Source organism: Lissotriton vulgaris, chromosome 9, assembly GCF_964263255.1.
Source record: "Lissotriton vulgaris chromosome 9, aLisVul1.2, whole genome shotgun sequence".
NCBI classification, from domain to species: domain Eukaryota; kingdom Metazoa; phylum Chordata; class Amphibia; order Caudata; family Salamandridae; genus Lissotriton; species Lissotriton vulgaris.
The window spans coordinates 126,036,773-126,052,539 of record NC_141697.1 but is presented as its reverse complement, the minus strand read 5'-3'; the positions used below and the strand labels follow the sequence as shown (position 1 = coordinate 126,052,539).

Here is a 15,767-nt window from a genome sequence, read left to right as displayed (position 1 = left end):
CACTTATTGAACTTACCATCTTCCTGTAACTTAAGAATAAATTTACTTGTGTATCTACAAGACCCTGACTGCGCATCTTTCATCATTACAATACTGGCGACGAGAGTGGGATGTATTATATGTTTTTGTAGTGCATCCTCTTTTCTGCCATATGTGTGTTTTACCATCTCTATGCATTTTTGAGTAAGGGGGTAATATGTGTAGTATGTTTTATTTCATGGCGTTATCAAGGGGGTAGGATGAGATGTGTGGTATGTTTTATTTCATGCCGAAGAGACTTTACAACGTCTGCAAGAGACTTTTTTCTTTTTAAATATCGGGCCAGCGTTTTCCAATGCTAGCAGACTCACTGTTGTGACGGTTGGTCTCAGGAGCTCTTTCCAGTTAGCCTGCATGCCCTGGAATGATGACATCATTGGAATTCTTCGTGGTGTTGGTGAAGGTCTCCTTTGACCCTTGTGACGTTTGATTTGAGAAGGGCTACCCCGCCAGCGTCATGTTCAGCTCCTAAGCGTGCCCTATTTCCTTCAGAAAGTGACGCTGAACGACGCTGTGGCGGCCATCTTGGCACATTGGGAAGAATCCCTTTGTATGTGCTGAGAACCACGACGTTTAGCATTAAAGTATGCAGATCGCTATGTTTTTGTTTTCCAGTCTGGTTCACGACGTCTATCTAGTCACTTGTCATTTTGTTTTACTTGCTTGCATGAACTCTGAATTTCGTGGGTTTTCACCTTGTGGGCCAAAGCGAGCCCCTGCCCAAAACTTTATGTGGTGTCATCTCGTGTTGGTTGTGCTGCCTCTGACGCAATTTTGGACATACACTGGATTTAACCTGCATCACCTGGACTATGGATGAATGATTACTTGAATTAGACTTTTGGGCGAAGTGTTGGATTTTCGGGTGAGGTATCGCTCATCTACAAATGGACTGGACTTTCGGGTGAGGTATCGCTCATCTATCTTAGACTACGGTGACCACGTTTATTGTTTTAGTTTGTTGTTACTACATACCTTGTGATTTTTACATCTGGATGGGGGCATGTTACAGTTGTATGCTTGTTTTAACGTTGGGTGGAGTATTTTTTCGGAATGATGTGGTTTTTATGGAAGACGTTGCGAATCTTCCTGTATTTACTACATTCCTTGTTTGAGACAGCTCACCGGAGCATTAGACATTCTTATTTTTGCTGGTCATTTGTAGTTTGTCTTTTGTTTTCTGGTGTTGTGGTTGGTATGTGTGTGTGGTGTTTCCTTTGACTCTGGTGGAGTGTCCCTTATTCAGTTGTACGTGTGTGTCATGGGTTTAAAGTTTTCCTTAATGTAGTTTGTCGTGGGTTTTAGTATTCCATATTTTGTTTTCCTTGGGTTTAGTTTCCCAAAATCTGTTTGCCTTAGGTCTAAAGAAACCTATCAGATGTTTGCCATGGGCATGGCGATTTCCATAATTTTGTTTTCCTTTGGGTGTAGTAATTCCCAAATTTTTTTGTTTACCTTGGGTTTTGTTTTTCCCATGTTATGTTTTCCTTTGGGTGTAGGTATACCCAACATTTGTTGCCATTGAGTTAGTGTTACTCAAAATATGCTTATCTTGAGTTCAAGTGACTTATAAATCGTTTGCTTTGAGTTAGAATAACTCATGATGTGTTTCCCTTGAGTTTTAAGTACTCATTATTGGTTAGTTTTGGATTTACAGTTACCCATAGTTTTTTTTATGGGTGTTGGACCTGTCATGTGGCGTTTTAGGTACACCGTGTGGTGTGTTGTTTTTGGAAACGCAGTATGTAGTTTTTGATTGTATCTTTTTGACTTGCATTCCTTGTTTTCCTTATTTTACCTGAGAGTAGGGTGTATTATATGTTTTTGTAGTGCATCCTCTTTTCTGCCATATATGTGTTTTACCATCTCTATGCATTTTTGAATAAGGGGGTAGGAAGCGTAGTATGTTTTATTTCATGGTGTTATCAAGGGGGTAGGATGAGATGTGTGGTATGTTTTATTTCATGCATTTTTTTCCTCACTCTTATTTGTTGTTTCACTACACTCCTTCCTTGCATTTGTTTGTTATGGTTTTCACAGCAATCGGAGGTGATGTACCCTTTCTTTTTACTGCATCCCTCTGTGCTCTAACGTGTGTCTAACAGCTTCACACTTTCTGTTTGTTTTTTCATATTATAATGGGGGAGATGTGTTGTAGTCTTCCTTTTACCTGCTGCACTCTCCTTTCAGTAGTTCTCTGCCTACCTGCTCAGCTTGTGATGAGGTCATGTAGAATGTTGGAGTGTGTTTGTATGAGTGGAGTGTCAGTTGATCTGGATGGCTGAGCAGCCAGGAGGCTGCTCCTGGTGGGGCAACTTAAGGGACATCTAATGGCACTTATTGAACTTACCATCTTCCTGTAACTTAAGAATAAATATACTTGTGTATCTACAAGACCCTGACTGCGCATCTTTCATCATTACAATAGAGTGGAGTTTCATAATTACAGAGCAAAGAATGAGGCTTATTTTTAGGTTTTTAATGTGACTTTCACAATGGTGAATTGGGATAGCAGTTCTATTATAGCTTTACTATCATCTCATAAAGGTAACTTGGGTGCATCAAAAGGCACTGAAGTGTTGCATATTAGGAGAGCAGGGAAATTGCCTTATGAATTGTATTGAGGAAGCTCAGGTGATGGGATACTCGGAGCAGAGGACTGAGCAGGTAGAGAGGAGTCCCAAGAGAGTCTTCAGAGGAAAACAGAAGGAATTCTGCTCTTAAAGGTTTTTTTTTAGGCTGAATGAGCTGCCCAAACTCTTTTTTTGTTTAGACAGGTCTTCGGAAGTTCAAATGAAAGATATTAAAAAGTTAAAAGGTAAAAAGAACTAATGGGTTGGCCCGATGCAATAGGAATGTTGCTTGGGGTCCAGGTATTTATTAATTGCCTGTATAGCAAATCTTTTGCCATCCTGACCAAACTTATGTAGCGTGGGAATATTATCAATTTAAAATAAAAAAAAAATATTCTTCCTGTGTCCAGACATACCCACTCTGCCCAGGTGGGTGAAAAAAGTCTTATGTGGTTAACTGCATTAAAAGCGGTTTGTGATAAAAAAGAAAAGAAAAGGAAAACAGACGACTAGGCAAGTACATTATCTAGCATCTAAACGTTTTCGGTCCTAGTGCCACACTAGAACCTGCATCATAAGTGTCATAGTATTAGGAAATTATGATTGCCAATATGGTTTGTTACCATTAACAGGGGACATTGCACCACTCGACATGTAACTTAGAGTCTACAAAGCAGGCATAGACACACTTATTTTTTTTATTACAAATGCCAGCTGTTAAATGCTCTCGCCTACATCCTGCTCGATACCACCAGACTTCCAGAAGTGATGAAGTTATCCACTAAAGGTTTTGGGAAACACATCCTACCTAGCCACTTCAGGTTTGGTATAGTGCACTAGCCGATTCCTGTTTCTGCCTTAGAACCAATTGTTTTAGTGGTTGACAATATTCAGTGACTCAATCTGGGGCAATAGGAGTGCTACCTATTAAATGCACGTGAATCATGAACGCTTCCCATGTACAAACAATGGCACACTGAATGTAGTCTTACAGGCGCTGGAGGTCTCATTCCAACAGCAATACGTCTTGGGCTAAGTTGACCAGTACTATTTGCAGCTCCCTATTCACGTATGCTTATGTCAGATGCCAACCACAACATGGTTCCTTAACTGTATGGTACATTTTAATATTTAAATAGAATAGTCCCTCTACTTTGCCAAATATACTACCATTTGCATATTCTGGGGACAATAAGCAAAGGCATCATAACTGAACAACACACTGCATACACATAATAAATAACAGTCTACGCTAACGTCAAAAGACATTCTTCTGTTTATGAAAACATTTAACAAGCAACTGATATTTTATATGTCACGGAGCCCGATCTCAAATGGCCTGGAGGTCCCGTATCCAGGATTATTGGGTGTAGAAAAACAGTACCTGATTTTACTGGATGGAAATTCACTCTGTAAAATCGAGTGCAGGTCTGGGCAAGTGGAGAACAGAATGAAAAAAGCCCCACTATTCGGCTCCCAAAAGGGCTCCATAAACTTTTATTGACCGGTACACGTTTTCCTCATTCCAGGTGGAGTGACTTATAATTACATCAATGGTCAAAAAATTGAAAAAGGCATTATAATTTAGGAATGATTCTGACTTACAGGTCTTTGCATCTAGAATCAGTCACTGTAAATGTAATGCTATGGTTATGGGTCAAGCAAAATCTGTCAATCACTACAGTGGTTATACTTTAAGACTATTATTAAAAGTTTTTAATTCCAAGTTTGGCCTATTGCTACTTTATGGCTTTAAGACCTTCCTAGGCTCTGTTGAATTAAATTTGGATTGTACTGAATCTTGGCAAAAAGGTAAAAGAAACGCAAATGTGAAAACATTCTTATTGCCTCTTCTGAGCCTCCTTGAACTAACAGTCTACTTTGAAAATGGATGAAAGCAGGCACCCCTGAACTTTGCCTTATCTTTTTCGTTTATTTTCCACAAGAATACACTATTGTTCCATCCTTCAAATTCTTTGCACAGGAATCATTACATAGGAATTATTCGCTCTAATTATTCAATGAACCCATAGCTCTTAGGAGGAACCCCCAGCAACTCTAAATCAATTACATTTGTTGATCCATCAAGACCGACTGTACTGAAATTTATAATACACTACAAACTGAGATAAAATGATTCTTGTGAAAGAGTGAAACAGAAGAGTGGCCCTGACTTAAGAAACAATATTTTCATTTTGGAAGAGTTCCCCTGTAGCACAACTATTATCGGGCCTCATCGGCTAGCCCTCTGTAAACATCTGCAGTGTCCCAACTTGCTGGTTGACATCCAAGGCAGAGCAGAGGTGCACGGTACGAAAGAGGCTTACTTTTAAAATAAGCACTCATGGATTATGTAACCGCAAGAGTTAGAGCAATTATGTTATTGTCAGAGTGTATTAGGCAGACTTCCAAAATATATAACCGGCGGGATAATGCTCAAAAAAGTAAAAAAGAATGTATGTACTGTGGCTCCTCCCCATTTCAGGACCGGATAAGACCTTATAAGTTAATTGGACAAATGCCTTCGGAGACTAGCATTATGTAGCAGTGAAGCACAGAGCGAGAAGAGGGAATATGTGCATATGTTAAGATAACATGCATATTTCTGTGTTCCGTACCATTGAGCTGTAATCCAGTAAACTGATTCCATCTTCATTCACTGCCATCCACACCAGATTATCTTCCAGGGGAGAAGATGGTATTGTCTAGGAGGTGAGAGAGAAATTGTTTATATGTGCCCATTAATGGTGCTTTGAACAAATACATCCATAAATGAAGCTGCCACCTAAAGCATCATGCTCTTTGAGACAATCAGGCACTGCCTGAACCTACTATCTCACACTCCACAGACAAATACAACACTATCAACCTCTACTTAGGGGAAAACATATAAAAGATTAAACAGCATATAGACAGCTGAATTGTGCTCCACCTCTTAGACCCACCCATTCTCTGAGCATCCTGCAATGCCCTATCTCTTGCAGAACTCATTGACCTACTCAACTCCCTACAAGTCACCATCAAAGATCATGCCTTAACCTCATCCTTTATCAAAGCTCTCTCTGTTGAAGCTCTCATCCCTACTCACCACTGTCAATGCCTCCTTCATTAAAGGCCTCTTCTCAGAAGCTCTCAAAACAGGCAATATTCTCCAACTCCAAAAGAAACCTTAACTAGACCTGATGACCTTGCCAACTACCATTCCATTACTCATGTAACTTTCATCAGCAATATCACCCAAAAAAATAAAAAATCTTCTAGGATCAACTACAAGATTGATCACATCCTAGACAGCACCTTGCTGTTCAAAGATGAAAATTGTCTGTTTCCTGATGCTGCTGGACCTCTCAGCAAGACGGCCTTGTACCAGCACTTTCTACTAAAGAAAGTCAAACTGTTCTTGTCACAAGTGACTTCAGAACGGCTGTTGAACCATGTTCTCTTGCATCTGGATGGTGGTAATGCGTTGATCCCTGGCCGTCCACACGGGCTCCCATAAGGGCATCCTACATGAGGCAGCATGTCTCGTCTAGGGCTGGCCGTCCACACAGGCTCCCATAAGGGCATCCTACATGAGGCAGCATGTCTCGTCCAGGGCCTGAATAAATAGGATAATTTCACCCACATCCTGTTGGAATTGCACTGACTCCGGTCCTCACCATCTGCAAAACCAGCTGCCATCACAGCCGGCACTCCCACCTATGACACTGACAAGCTCACCATCTCAGTTTGCTCTTTGCACACCATCAGGCATTATACCAACAGACAAGCAAAGAAGTGTCAAAAGAACATCTACGCACCCAGGGTTGGAACAACAGCCATGTATCAATCAGGACCGCCCATTTCTGCTCTAAGTTAGATAAGAGTCGAAGACATACCTCTTAAAAACACTACGTCAAGATGCAGTAACTACAATTCTGCTCCCAGAAACCAGCTACCTCACCAATCACTTGTTAACTGTATTCTTACCTTTGACCCTGAACACTGCTCCGTAGCCTTTCGGCTAGGTTTACACTATACAGATAGCACATACATACAAGTAACGATTGGAAATTAAACACATGCAATGGACTGCATTACTGACAAAATCTGGGACTACTTTACATATATTTTGATGACAATTCCTATCTTATAAGGAAGGTATGCATATTCATACGTCTGTATTCAAAATCCACTTCTGGCAAAAAAAACTCTGTAGTCTTTTTATGCCAGAAGTGGATTTTGAACCTGTAGGAGAATCAAATGAAGCACTGAACTGCAACATACATAAAAATAAATTAATGATGAGTTGTGCTGCAATTACAAGTATCATAAACGGCTGCAGAGAAAGCAGTCAATGCTTCAACATTGTGAGCAAAGCTCACATTCATTATATGTTTGTGGAGTACCCAATTTTTTTTTGCAGTCATTTTTCTGATGTGGCCCCATCTGCAGTGGACGAGAGCACAATCAGCAGCTATTTAGCAGAGTTCTTAGAAGTGATCTATGCCTTGCTGTAACCAGATTCCTCTAATCTCAATCTATGTCCCATCTCAATCTTTACCAGAAAAATGTCCTTCACCTTTATGACTGAAGAGCATGGCCTACACTTTACTATGTGCCTCTGACCATACTCCCAAGGTCAATGCAATTGCAATTCCAGCAAGTGTATGCGCTGGTCAACAGTTTCCTCCTCAGGACAGTAGGCGCACTGTTTATGTAATAAAGTAGCTAACAACCCTGATGCAAATTGGAGAATTGACCCCGGTGTAAGAAGAGCTATATAAATTCTGTAGCACAATAACACTGCATATACCTTTGCTGTAAACAACTTGGCACCGAATAACGGCCATTTACGTGCCACGGTTAAGTAAATCCGAATACACTCTGGTGCTGAGCATCCTCTCAAAATCATCCACTTTGTAGCCAGTCTGTCCGCAAGTCGCCTTAAAAGAACAGAGAACACATGTTTAGTTGAAGGATTCTTCTTCTTATTTTATCATTTCTGAATGAAAAAAGCATACATGTTCTAGACCAGAAAAGGGGTGCCAGAGATGAAGGACTTTAGGTTATATTCACAAAGCAATCTCTGCACCTAAACAGCACTTAGGCATGGAAATTGCATTCAATAATGAGGTAACTGGAGGATATCTACACCATGTAGAAAAATAATTGTGCTGAAAACTTAATTGCAATGACATCAAGTAACAGGATGAATATAATGCTATGCCACAGAGTCTAAATTAATCATATAGTAAGGAAATGTAAAGTGCTAGCGGTTTAATTCAGCATTACCCTGACCTATAGAATGCAATATTTCAAACTGTGAGCCTGATTCACAAAGGCACATTTACATGTATAGGCTTACTTGTGCATGAATATAATACTGCACCCAGGTGTACATCTCCATTTTTTTGCGGGTCACCATTTTAGAGCATGGACTAATTAAAATATATGTATTTAATTTATAAATATTTCCTAACAATTGTTTTTTTAAAACACCTCCACTGCAACATTTTTAATTAGGAATACATTTTGCTGTGTGTATAATTTAAAAAATGAAATGTTTTGAATAATTTTATAATTGTTTTGTAATTAACTGATATTTGATATATATATGTAATCAAAATTAATTAATGAAACATTATATCGTATGGGGTGTTCATTTAAGTACCTGCCACCATTGTTTTTTATGGCAGTGTGTTGCAACACTTGTGAGTGCCTATGTCTGGTGCTTGAATTACTCCAAGGTCTGGTTGGAGTACATGAACTGCTGCTTTGTCATCTTTCAGGCTGATGTAACTTCAAAAGTATAGTTTGTGAATAACAGTGGGCTTCCTCTTTCGTGGGTGGGTGCTTGTAGTAGCCATCACTCCCTAGATTCCTACTTACCTTATTTGTGAGGGTGAAATACCTCAATATATCAGGCCTTGGGCAACTAAGCGCCAGGATGCCTTTTGGGTGACAGGACTGCGCTTTACAAGTACACAAAATAATAATAATAATAATAACTAGACAATGTATGATGTTGAATAACGTTAACCCCTTCGCTGCGGGGCTAATTTCCCCACAGCGCGGGGTGAGGGGGGCCGCGCACGGCGCCACTGTGCTCATGACGAGCCCAGGCTCGTCATGCAGCACGGTGCTCGTGTGCTGGTGACGAGCCTGGGCTCGTCATGACCACGCCCGCGCAATGGAACGCTCAGCACAGCGGGGAAATTAGCCCCGCGTGTGAGCGTTCCACGGCTCATGACGAGCCTAGGCTCGTCACCAGCACACGAGCACTGTGCTGCACGACGAGCCTAGGCTCGTCATCAGCACAGAAGGGGTTAATCGGAATATATATGACATACCAATGTATTGTAATGTGGAAAACATGCAAAAGAAAGATGTTTGGGACTTCAGGAAAGTGAGATGGGTGAGTCAGAAGATCCAATTGCAAATCTAAATGTGAGGTTACAGTAGCAAACAACTGTAGTTGCCAATTACATAAGGGATTTACCATTTCATTGATAACTCATACAAAGTCTTTTAGCAATCAGTCAGGTATGCACAACAAGCAATTGTATAGCCAACCTGTTTTGTTCATGAGTGAGGTTCTGCTTGTATCGCTTCGGGTAGTACTTATCCAGGACCTGCTGGAGAAGATGCCCCATTTTGGAATGTGCTGTCCCGCCAGGGCTTGATGGGATTGGTCGATCAAGGTCACCGTGCTCTACCTGAGGAATACATATACATTGTTATGCAAGATCCGGATCTTATATTTCAAGTGTGCTTTCAACATTTTCTTGGTTGTATTGCTAGTACGAGTACATGATTAATATATAGAAAAAGGTGTGTTATCTTCAGGTTGTTCTAGGTTTCATCTGGAGTAGCAGTTTTTCTTCAAGGTGTTCCTTTAAACTTGTAATGTTCTCCTTTGTGACCACTGCCTACTTCCTAATGATCTCCATTAGCAACTCCTGAACATTTCAATTTCTACATGTTCCTCCAAATACATTCGCTTACTGTGCCCGAGATGGATTTGTACTCTATGCTGCTACTCGCACCACCAAGAGTCCGCAGAACTGACTGCAAGTGTGTGCTCTGGTGCAAGCCCTTCCTACATGAGCAAGCTTTTCCCTAGGAGTCAGAGGACTACTGTATTTGTAATGTTTTGGGAGGAACACCGCAAATTTGCCTGTGCATACCTGTGCACATATATTTGTGAATCATCCCCGCATTCAGTGCACGAACAGAACTTACATGTGCCCGATGCCATCACATAACCTTGCTAGCTCTGTTGCTCCACTTCAACTAATAATCATTGTTGCAATTTAAAGTCAGCTTAAGCTGTCAGATGAATGGTGGGTCACAGAGAATGGCATAAGATTGATTATAATATTATAAGAGTTATTACAATGGTGAGTCAAATGTTATTCCCTTCTCAACAAGGTCTAATTGTGTAAAGATTTCAGTGTAGGAAACAAAAAAAGCATGGATTCGGCTGCACAGGAACAATGGGTTCATGTTAAGCTACTTTGGAGAACGAATAGTTTCTTACCTGTCGGTGTAGTTTTGCAGCTAGAAGATCTTTCTGGATTCACTATGCTGTGCATTATTTTGCGGTGTACTGGTTGGGTCCGGAATCGTAGTCTTTTCTTTGTTTTTTGTTTTTTTTCGTAGCCCAGGTGGGCGTCGACGTCCCACCTTTTGGTGTCTTTCCTGTGACGTCGGCATGCTTCCTGCGGAAGCTCCCACCCTTGGGCACCATCTTCGGATTCTTTTTTTCCCGTTTGTGTTCTGTTTCCGAATAGTATGGCAATGTTTGTTTTACCGCTTTTTCCTTCAAAAGTCTGTTCAAGTCTTTTCACGTTTTTACCATCTCTTTCTCCAATCTCATCTTTCTGGCAGAGGTGGGTGGGTTCGCTAGTGAATCCAGAAAGAACTTCAAGCTGCAAAACTACACCAGCAGGTAAGAAACTATTCGTTTTGCAGCGTGAATCTTTCTGGATTCACTATGCTGTGCATAGACTTTGTAGCGGTTTGTTATCATTGTGGTGGCTGGGTGGAAGATGAGCGTTGATTTTTGAATATGTGTTGAAGCACCTTCTGTCCTACTTGTGCTTCTTTGTTCATTTGTATGTCCACACAGTAGGGTTTTGTGAAAGTGTGCACTGAAGCCCAAGTTGCGGCCAGGCATATGTCCTGAATGGGAGTGTTAGCCAGGAAGGCTATTGTCACTCCCCTTTTCCTGGTTGAGTGGGCCCGCGACCCCTCTGCTAGTTCTTGCCCAGCTTGTTTGTGGCAGAATTGTATTGCTTGTGCGATCCATCGTGCAATTGTCCCCTTAGTAACTGCTTTTCCCCTGAAACTGTCTGTGAATGACACAAAAAATTGTTTTGTTTTTCTGTGGTCCTTAGTTCTCTCCATGTAGTGCATGACTGCACGTCTGGCGTCCAGAGTGTGCAGTGCCCTTTCTGCGTTTGTCGTTGGCTTCTGGAAGAAACTAGGTATTTGAATAGTTTGGTTAATGTGGAACTTAGACACCACCTTTGGCATAAAGTGTGGGTCTGTTCTCATCACCACCCTATCGCTGTGGATTTGTATGTAGGGTTCTTGTAGCGCTAACGCCTATAGTTCGCTCACCCTGCGCAGCGAGGTGATTGCCACCAGGAAAGCTGTTTTCAAAGTTAGCATTTGTAGGGAGGCCTTATGGATCGGTTCAAAGGGCGCTTTCATGAGTTCCGTCAGTACCAGATTGAGGTTCCACGCTGGTGATGGTAACCTCTTTGGTGGTGCGATCCTCTTTGCACCTTCCAAGAATCTTTTTACAATTTGTGAAGTAAAGAAGCTTTTTCCTGTCTCTCCTCTAGTGTAAGCGACTATGGCTGCCAGGTGTACCCTTAGCGAGGATGAGCTCAGATTGGCCTCGAGGAGGTGCGTGAGGTATTTAAGCACCGTTGAGTCTCTTGTCATCTTGTTGTGCAGTTTTTCCTTTCTGCACCATAGTGTGAACCTCTTCCATTTGGCCACGTAGCACTTCCGTGAGCTAGGTCTTCTTGCCTCTCGAAGTACCCTCAGGGTGCTCTCAGGTAATTTAAGGTGTGCGAACTCTATGTCCTCAGGAGCCAGGCTTAGGCTTTCCTGCTCTGGATGCAACACCTCTCCGTTTTGCATGGAGAGTAGGTCTTTCCTTCTCTCGAATCTGTGTAGTGCACTCTGTGTCATCTCCATAATCTGCGAGTACCAGGTCTGTCTGGCCCACTGTGGTGCGACCAGTATCAGGGTTATGTTGCTCGTTCTGCACTTGCTGAGTACCTTGTGTATCAGGGGGATCGGCGGAAAAGCGTAAGCAAATGTCCTTGACCAGCTTATCCATAGGGCATTTCCCCGTGACCCTTCCCCTGGTTGCCTGGATACGAAGTGCTGGCATTTTGCATTCTGGCGTGTTGCAAACAGGTCTATTGATGGTGTCCCCCACCTGTCGAACAGTCTCTTTGTCTCTTGGGCATTGAGCTCCCATTCGTGGGAAGCCAATGTCTGTCTGCTGAGCCAGTCCGCTTCCACGTTCCCTGGCAGGTGAATCGCCAGTAGATCCATTTTTAGTGGGATGGCCCATCTCCATATTTCCTGAGCTAGTTCTGACAGTGGGGCTGATTGTCTTCCTCCCTGCTTGTTTATGTAGAATATCGCTGTTGTGTTGTCTGTCTGGATCAACACTGTTTGGTTGTAAACCCTTCGACTGGAATGCCTTTAGTGCAAGGAAAATGGTCTTTAGTTCCAAGTAATTGATGTGTCTGACCGCATCCGCTGGTGTCCACAGACCCCTCACTCTGAGTTTTTTCATGTTTGCTCCCCATCCCTTCTGAGATGCGTCTGTGGTGATGGTCACAGTTGGTGTTGGTGGTGTTAGATGTTTCCCTTTTGTTATATTTCCTTTGTTCCACCATGATATCTCCTCGTGCACTGCGTGCGTTACAACCACTAGGTCCTCCCAACAACCTGTAGCTTCTGACCATTGGGTCTGTAGCCACTCCTGGAGTGGTCTCATGTGGAGTCGTACATTTCGCACTATGTGTATGCATGAGGCCATCATGCCCATCATCTTGCTCGCCGTCCTCACTGTCAGAGCACGCCTCCTTCAACAGTGCCAGCGTTCTCTTCTCGCTGGGGAACACCTTCTCCTGTACTGTGTCGATCTGTGCACCCAGGAACATTTTTACTCGTTCTGGGTTCATTGAGGATTTTTCCCAGTGGATGGAGAAACCCAGAGCCATCAGTGTGTCTGTCACTCGCTGTGTGTGCCGTTTGCATGTCTTGTATGACCTTGCCTTTATTAGCCAGTCGTCCAGGTAAGGGTATACGTGGATCGCTTCCCTCCTTAAGTGTGCTGCGACTGCAGCAAGGGACTTTGTGAATACCCTCAGTGTTGATTTCAGTCTGAATGCCAGTGCGGTGAATTGATAGTGATCTGTGTTGATGACAAATCTTAGTAGATGTTTGTGCCGCCTGTTCATTGGGATGTGCAGGTAGGCATCTTTGAGGTCTATGATGACCATGAAGTCCCCGCCTTGTATCTGTGGAAGGACCTCTTGCAGGGACGTCATTTTGAATTTTTGTATTTTTATGTATTTGTTGAGGAACCTTAGGTCCAGGATGGGTCTCATTGTTTCGTCTACCTTTGGTACCAGGAAGTACGTAGAGTACACCCCCTTGTACCTCTCTATGGGAGGTATAGGCTCGATAGCCTCCTTCTGCAGGAGTTCTTCTGCTTCCCTTTGAAGTAGCTCTAGTTCCTTCTTTGTTAGTGCTCTTCTTTTTGGTTTTCTGTTTGGTGGTGTTCTTTCCAACTCTATGCAGTATCCGTACTGTATGGTGTTGAGAATCCATTTGTCTGTAGTTATTTTCTTCCACTCCTGGAAGAAAAGGTTCAGTCTTCCTCCCACCGGTGTTACGTGCTCTTGGATGTTTAGTCTGAGCCACTCCTTTTTGTTGTATCTGTGCTCCACCCCTGGAGTTTTTCAAAGGGTGTGCACTGGTAGCGTGGCCGAGTCACTTGGAGGTGGGTTGTTGTCCACCTCTTCTGTTGTTTCCACGTCCATTCCCTTTCCCACGAAAGGACCGGCCCCTCTGTTGGTATTGCCAGTGTTGTTTTTGCTGGCCTTGTTGCGTCTGGGTGTTACCCTGGTGGGACTGGTGGAAACCAGCTGTTTTCCCCCTCTCCTGCTTGGTCTCCGTGACGGGGTTTCTCTCGTGGTGCCTCGGAATTGCAAGGCCCCCATGGATCTTGCGGTGTCGTTGTCCTTTTTCAGTTGGGTGAGCTTTTCGTCCACTGGTGCTCCGAACAGTGTCTCACCGTTGAACGGGGTGTTCAGGATGTTGTGTTGCACCTCCGGTTTAAAGCCTGATATTCTGAGCCAGGCTTGTCTCCTCTCTGTGATGCCCAGCATCATAAGTCTGCTGGATGTGTCTGCACCGTCTAGTGCTGTTTTTAGGCAAGAATTTGCCACGTTCTTCCCCTCCTCTACCAGATGCATAGCTCTTTGCTGGTATTCTTGTGGGAGGTGTTTGACTAACTGGCCCAGTTCGTCCAGGATCTGGTGTTGGTGCCTGTTCAGCAGGGCGTTGGAATTAGCTATGCGCCAGTGCGTTGCGGCATTCCTCTCGATCTTTCTCCCTGTCAGGTCCATCCTTCTGCTCTCTTTGTCTGGAGGTGGTCCTGATGTTGTAGGGACATTGGCCCTTTTCCTTGCTGTTGCCGCAATGATGGAGTCTGCAGTGACCGTTCCCAGGAAGTATGGTGGGCCCTTGGGGGAGTGCTTGTACTTTTTCTCTGTCCTGGGTGTGACGGGTTTACAAGTTGCAGGCTGTTTGAAGGCCTCTCTCCCTTGTCCTTTGATGCTTTGGAGCATTGGCAGGTACTGGCTCCTAGTTTGTATCGGGAGCAGTGTTTCCACGAGGAAATCCGACTTCGGCTGTTCCTCCTCGAGGTTTACTCTGAACGCTGATGCTGCGTTCTTGACAACTTCATTGTAAAGTCCAATGTCGTCAGGCGGAGAGGGCCTCCCAGGGATTGTGTCCACCCCCTCTTCTGGACTCTCGGCTTCGAGGTCCTGCCACTCTGTGTCCTGTGAGTCCGAGTATGTCGAGCCCAGAAATGTCCTCTGGTCGTCATCTTCCTCCTCCTCGAAGTAGGGGGTCTCTTCGTCGCGATTTTCCAGAACTTCCTGGCTTTCTGACTGTTCTTCGACCTCGAACTCTTCTTCTTCCTTGACGAACTCGACCCCCGGTGACTTCGGCTTTGACGGGATTGTATACACTTTCATCCTTTTATCGAATTCTTTCTTTCGTTGCAGGATGTTCTCCATCTCTGCCTCGAGTCTTCTCTTCTTTCTTTCCATCTCGGCAGCCTGTTCGGCGTCGAGTGGTTGTGCCGGTCTCTTTGTCTGGCAAGATGGCGTCGAGACAGGTTTCGGCGTCGAGACAGGTTTCGGCGTCGAGTGTCCTTCGTCGAAGTCGAAGAGGTCTTCGGCGTCGAGCGTTCCTTTTCGTGGACGCTTTTTGACAACCTTTGCTGGTTGCTGTCCTTCGGCGCCTGGGAGTACTTCTGTGAGGATCCGCTGGCCCTGGATGTTGCTGCGGACGACGAAGTTTTCGGCGTCGGTGCTTTCGGGGCCTTGCCCTCGTTTTTTCGAGAGTCTTGGGCAGACTGTCGAGAGTCTTTCGGGCCTTTTTGGGGCGTCGAGTCTCCTACCTTTTCTGGAGTCTTCTTATTATCGGTCTCTACGACCGTGTAGCCGTTGTCTTTTTGGCGACGTATTCCTCCTCGTCGGTCGATAGTCCGTGGTCCGTGGTTGGCCCTTGCCCTACATGGTGAATTTAGATCTCCTTTGCCTCTCTCTCACTTGAAGGGTCTTCGGCGTAAAGGCGGAGCAGGCGTTGCAGTCCCTGCTTTTGTGGTCGACCGGCAGGCAGAGGTTGCAAACTGGGTGTTGGTCTTTCTGCGCGTACTTGTGGAGGCAGTTCCGGCAGAATTTGAATGGTGTGTTGTCCATCTCTTGCGTTCAGGGGGCCCCCTGATTGCGCATTCTCCTCTGGACGTCGAAGTTCCTCTAAGATCCTCTTCCTTCGTCGTCCCTTTCGATGATGTAGTCTCACTCCGTCTTCTCAACTTTTTTTTCTTCCCAAAAACTT

The 15,767-nt window shown here is 43.9% G+C and overlaps 1 protein-coding gene across 1 annotated transcript in view; it reads right to left on the bottom strand.

Moving 5' to 3' along the window:
* The window catches only part of PLEKHH1 (pleckstrin homology, MyTH4 and FERM domain containing H1), a 301,189-nt gene that overhangs the window by 36,062 nt on the left and 249,360 nt on the right, over window positions 1-15,767 (bottom strand). The window contains exons 25-27 of the mRNA XM_086937161.1: window positions 9,168-9,310; window positions 7,408-7,537; window positions 5,231-5,317 (exon numbers count right to left, since the gene is read on the bottom strand). Coding sequence (XP_086793287.1) covers window positions 5,231-5,317; window positions 7,408-7,537; window positions 9,168-9,310 — 360 coding nt within the window. The remainder of the gene's footprint in view (window positions 1-5,230; window positions 5,318-7,407; window positions 7,538-9,167; window positions 9,311-15,767) is intronic.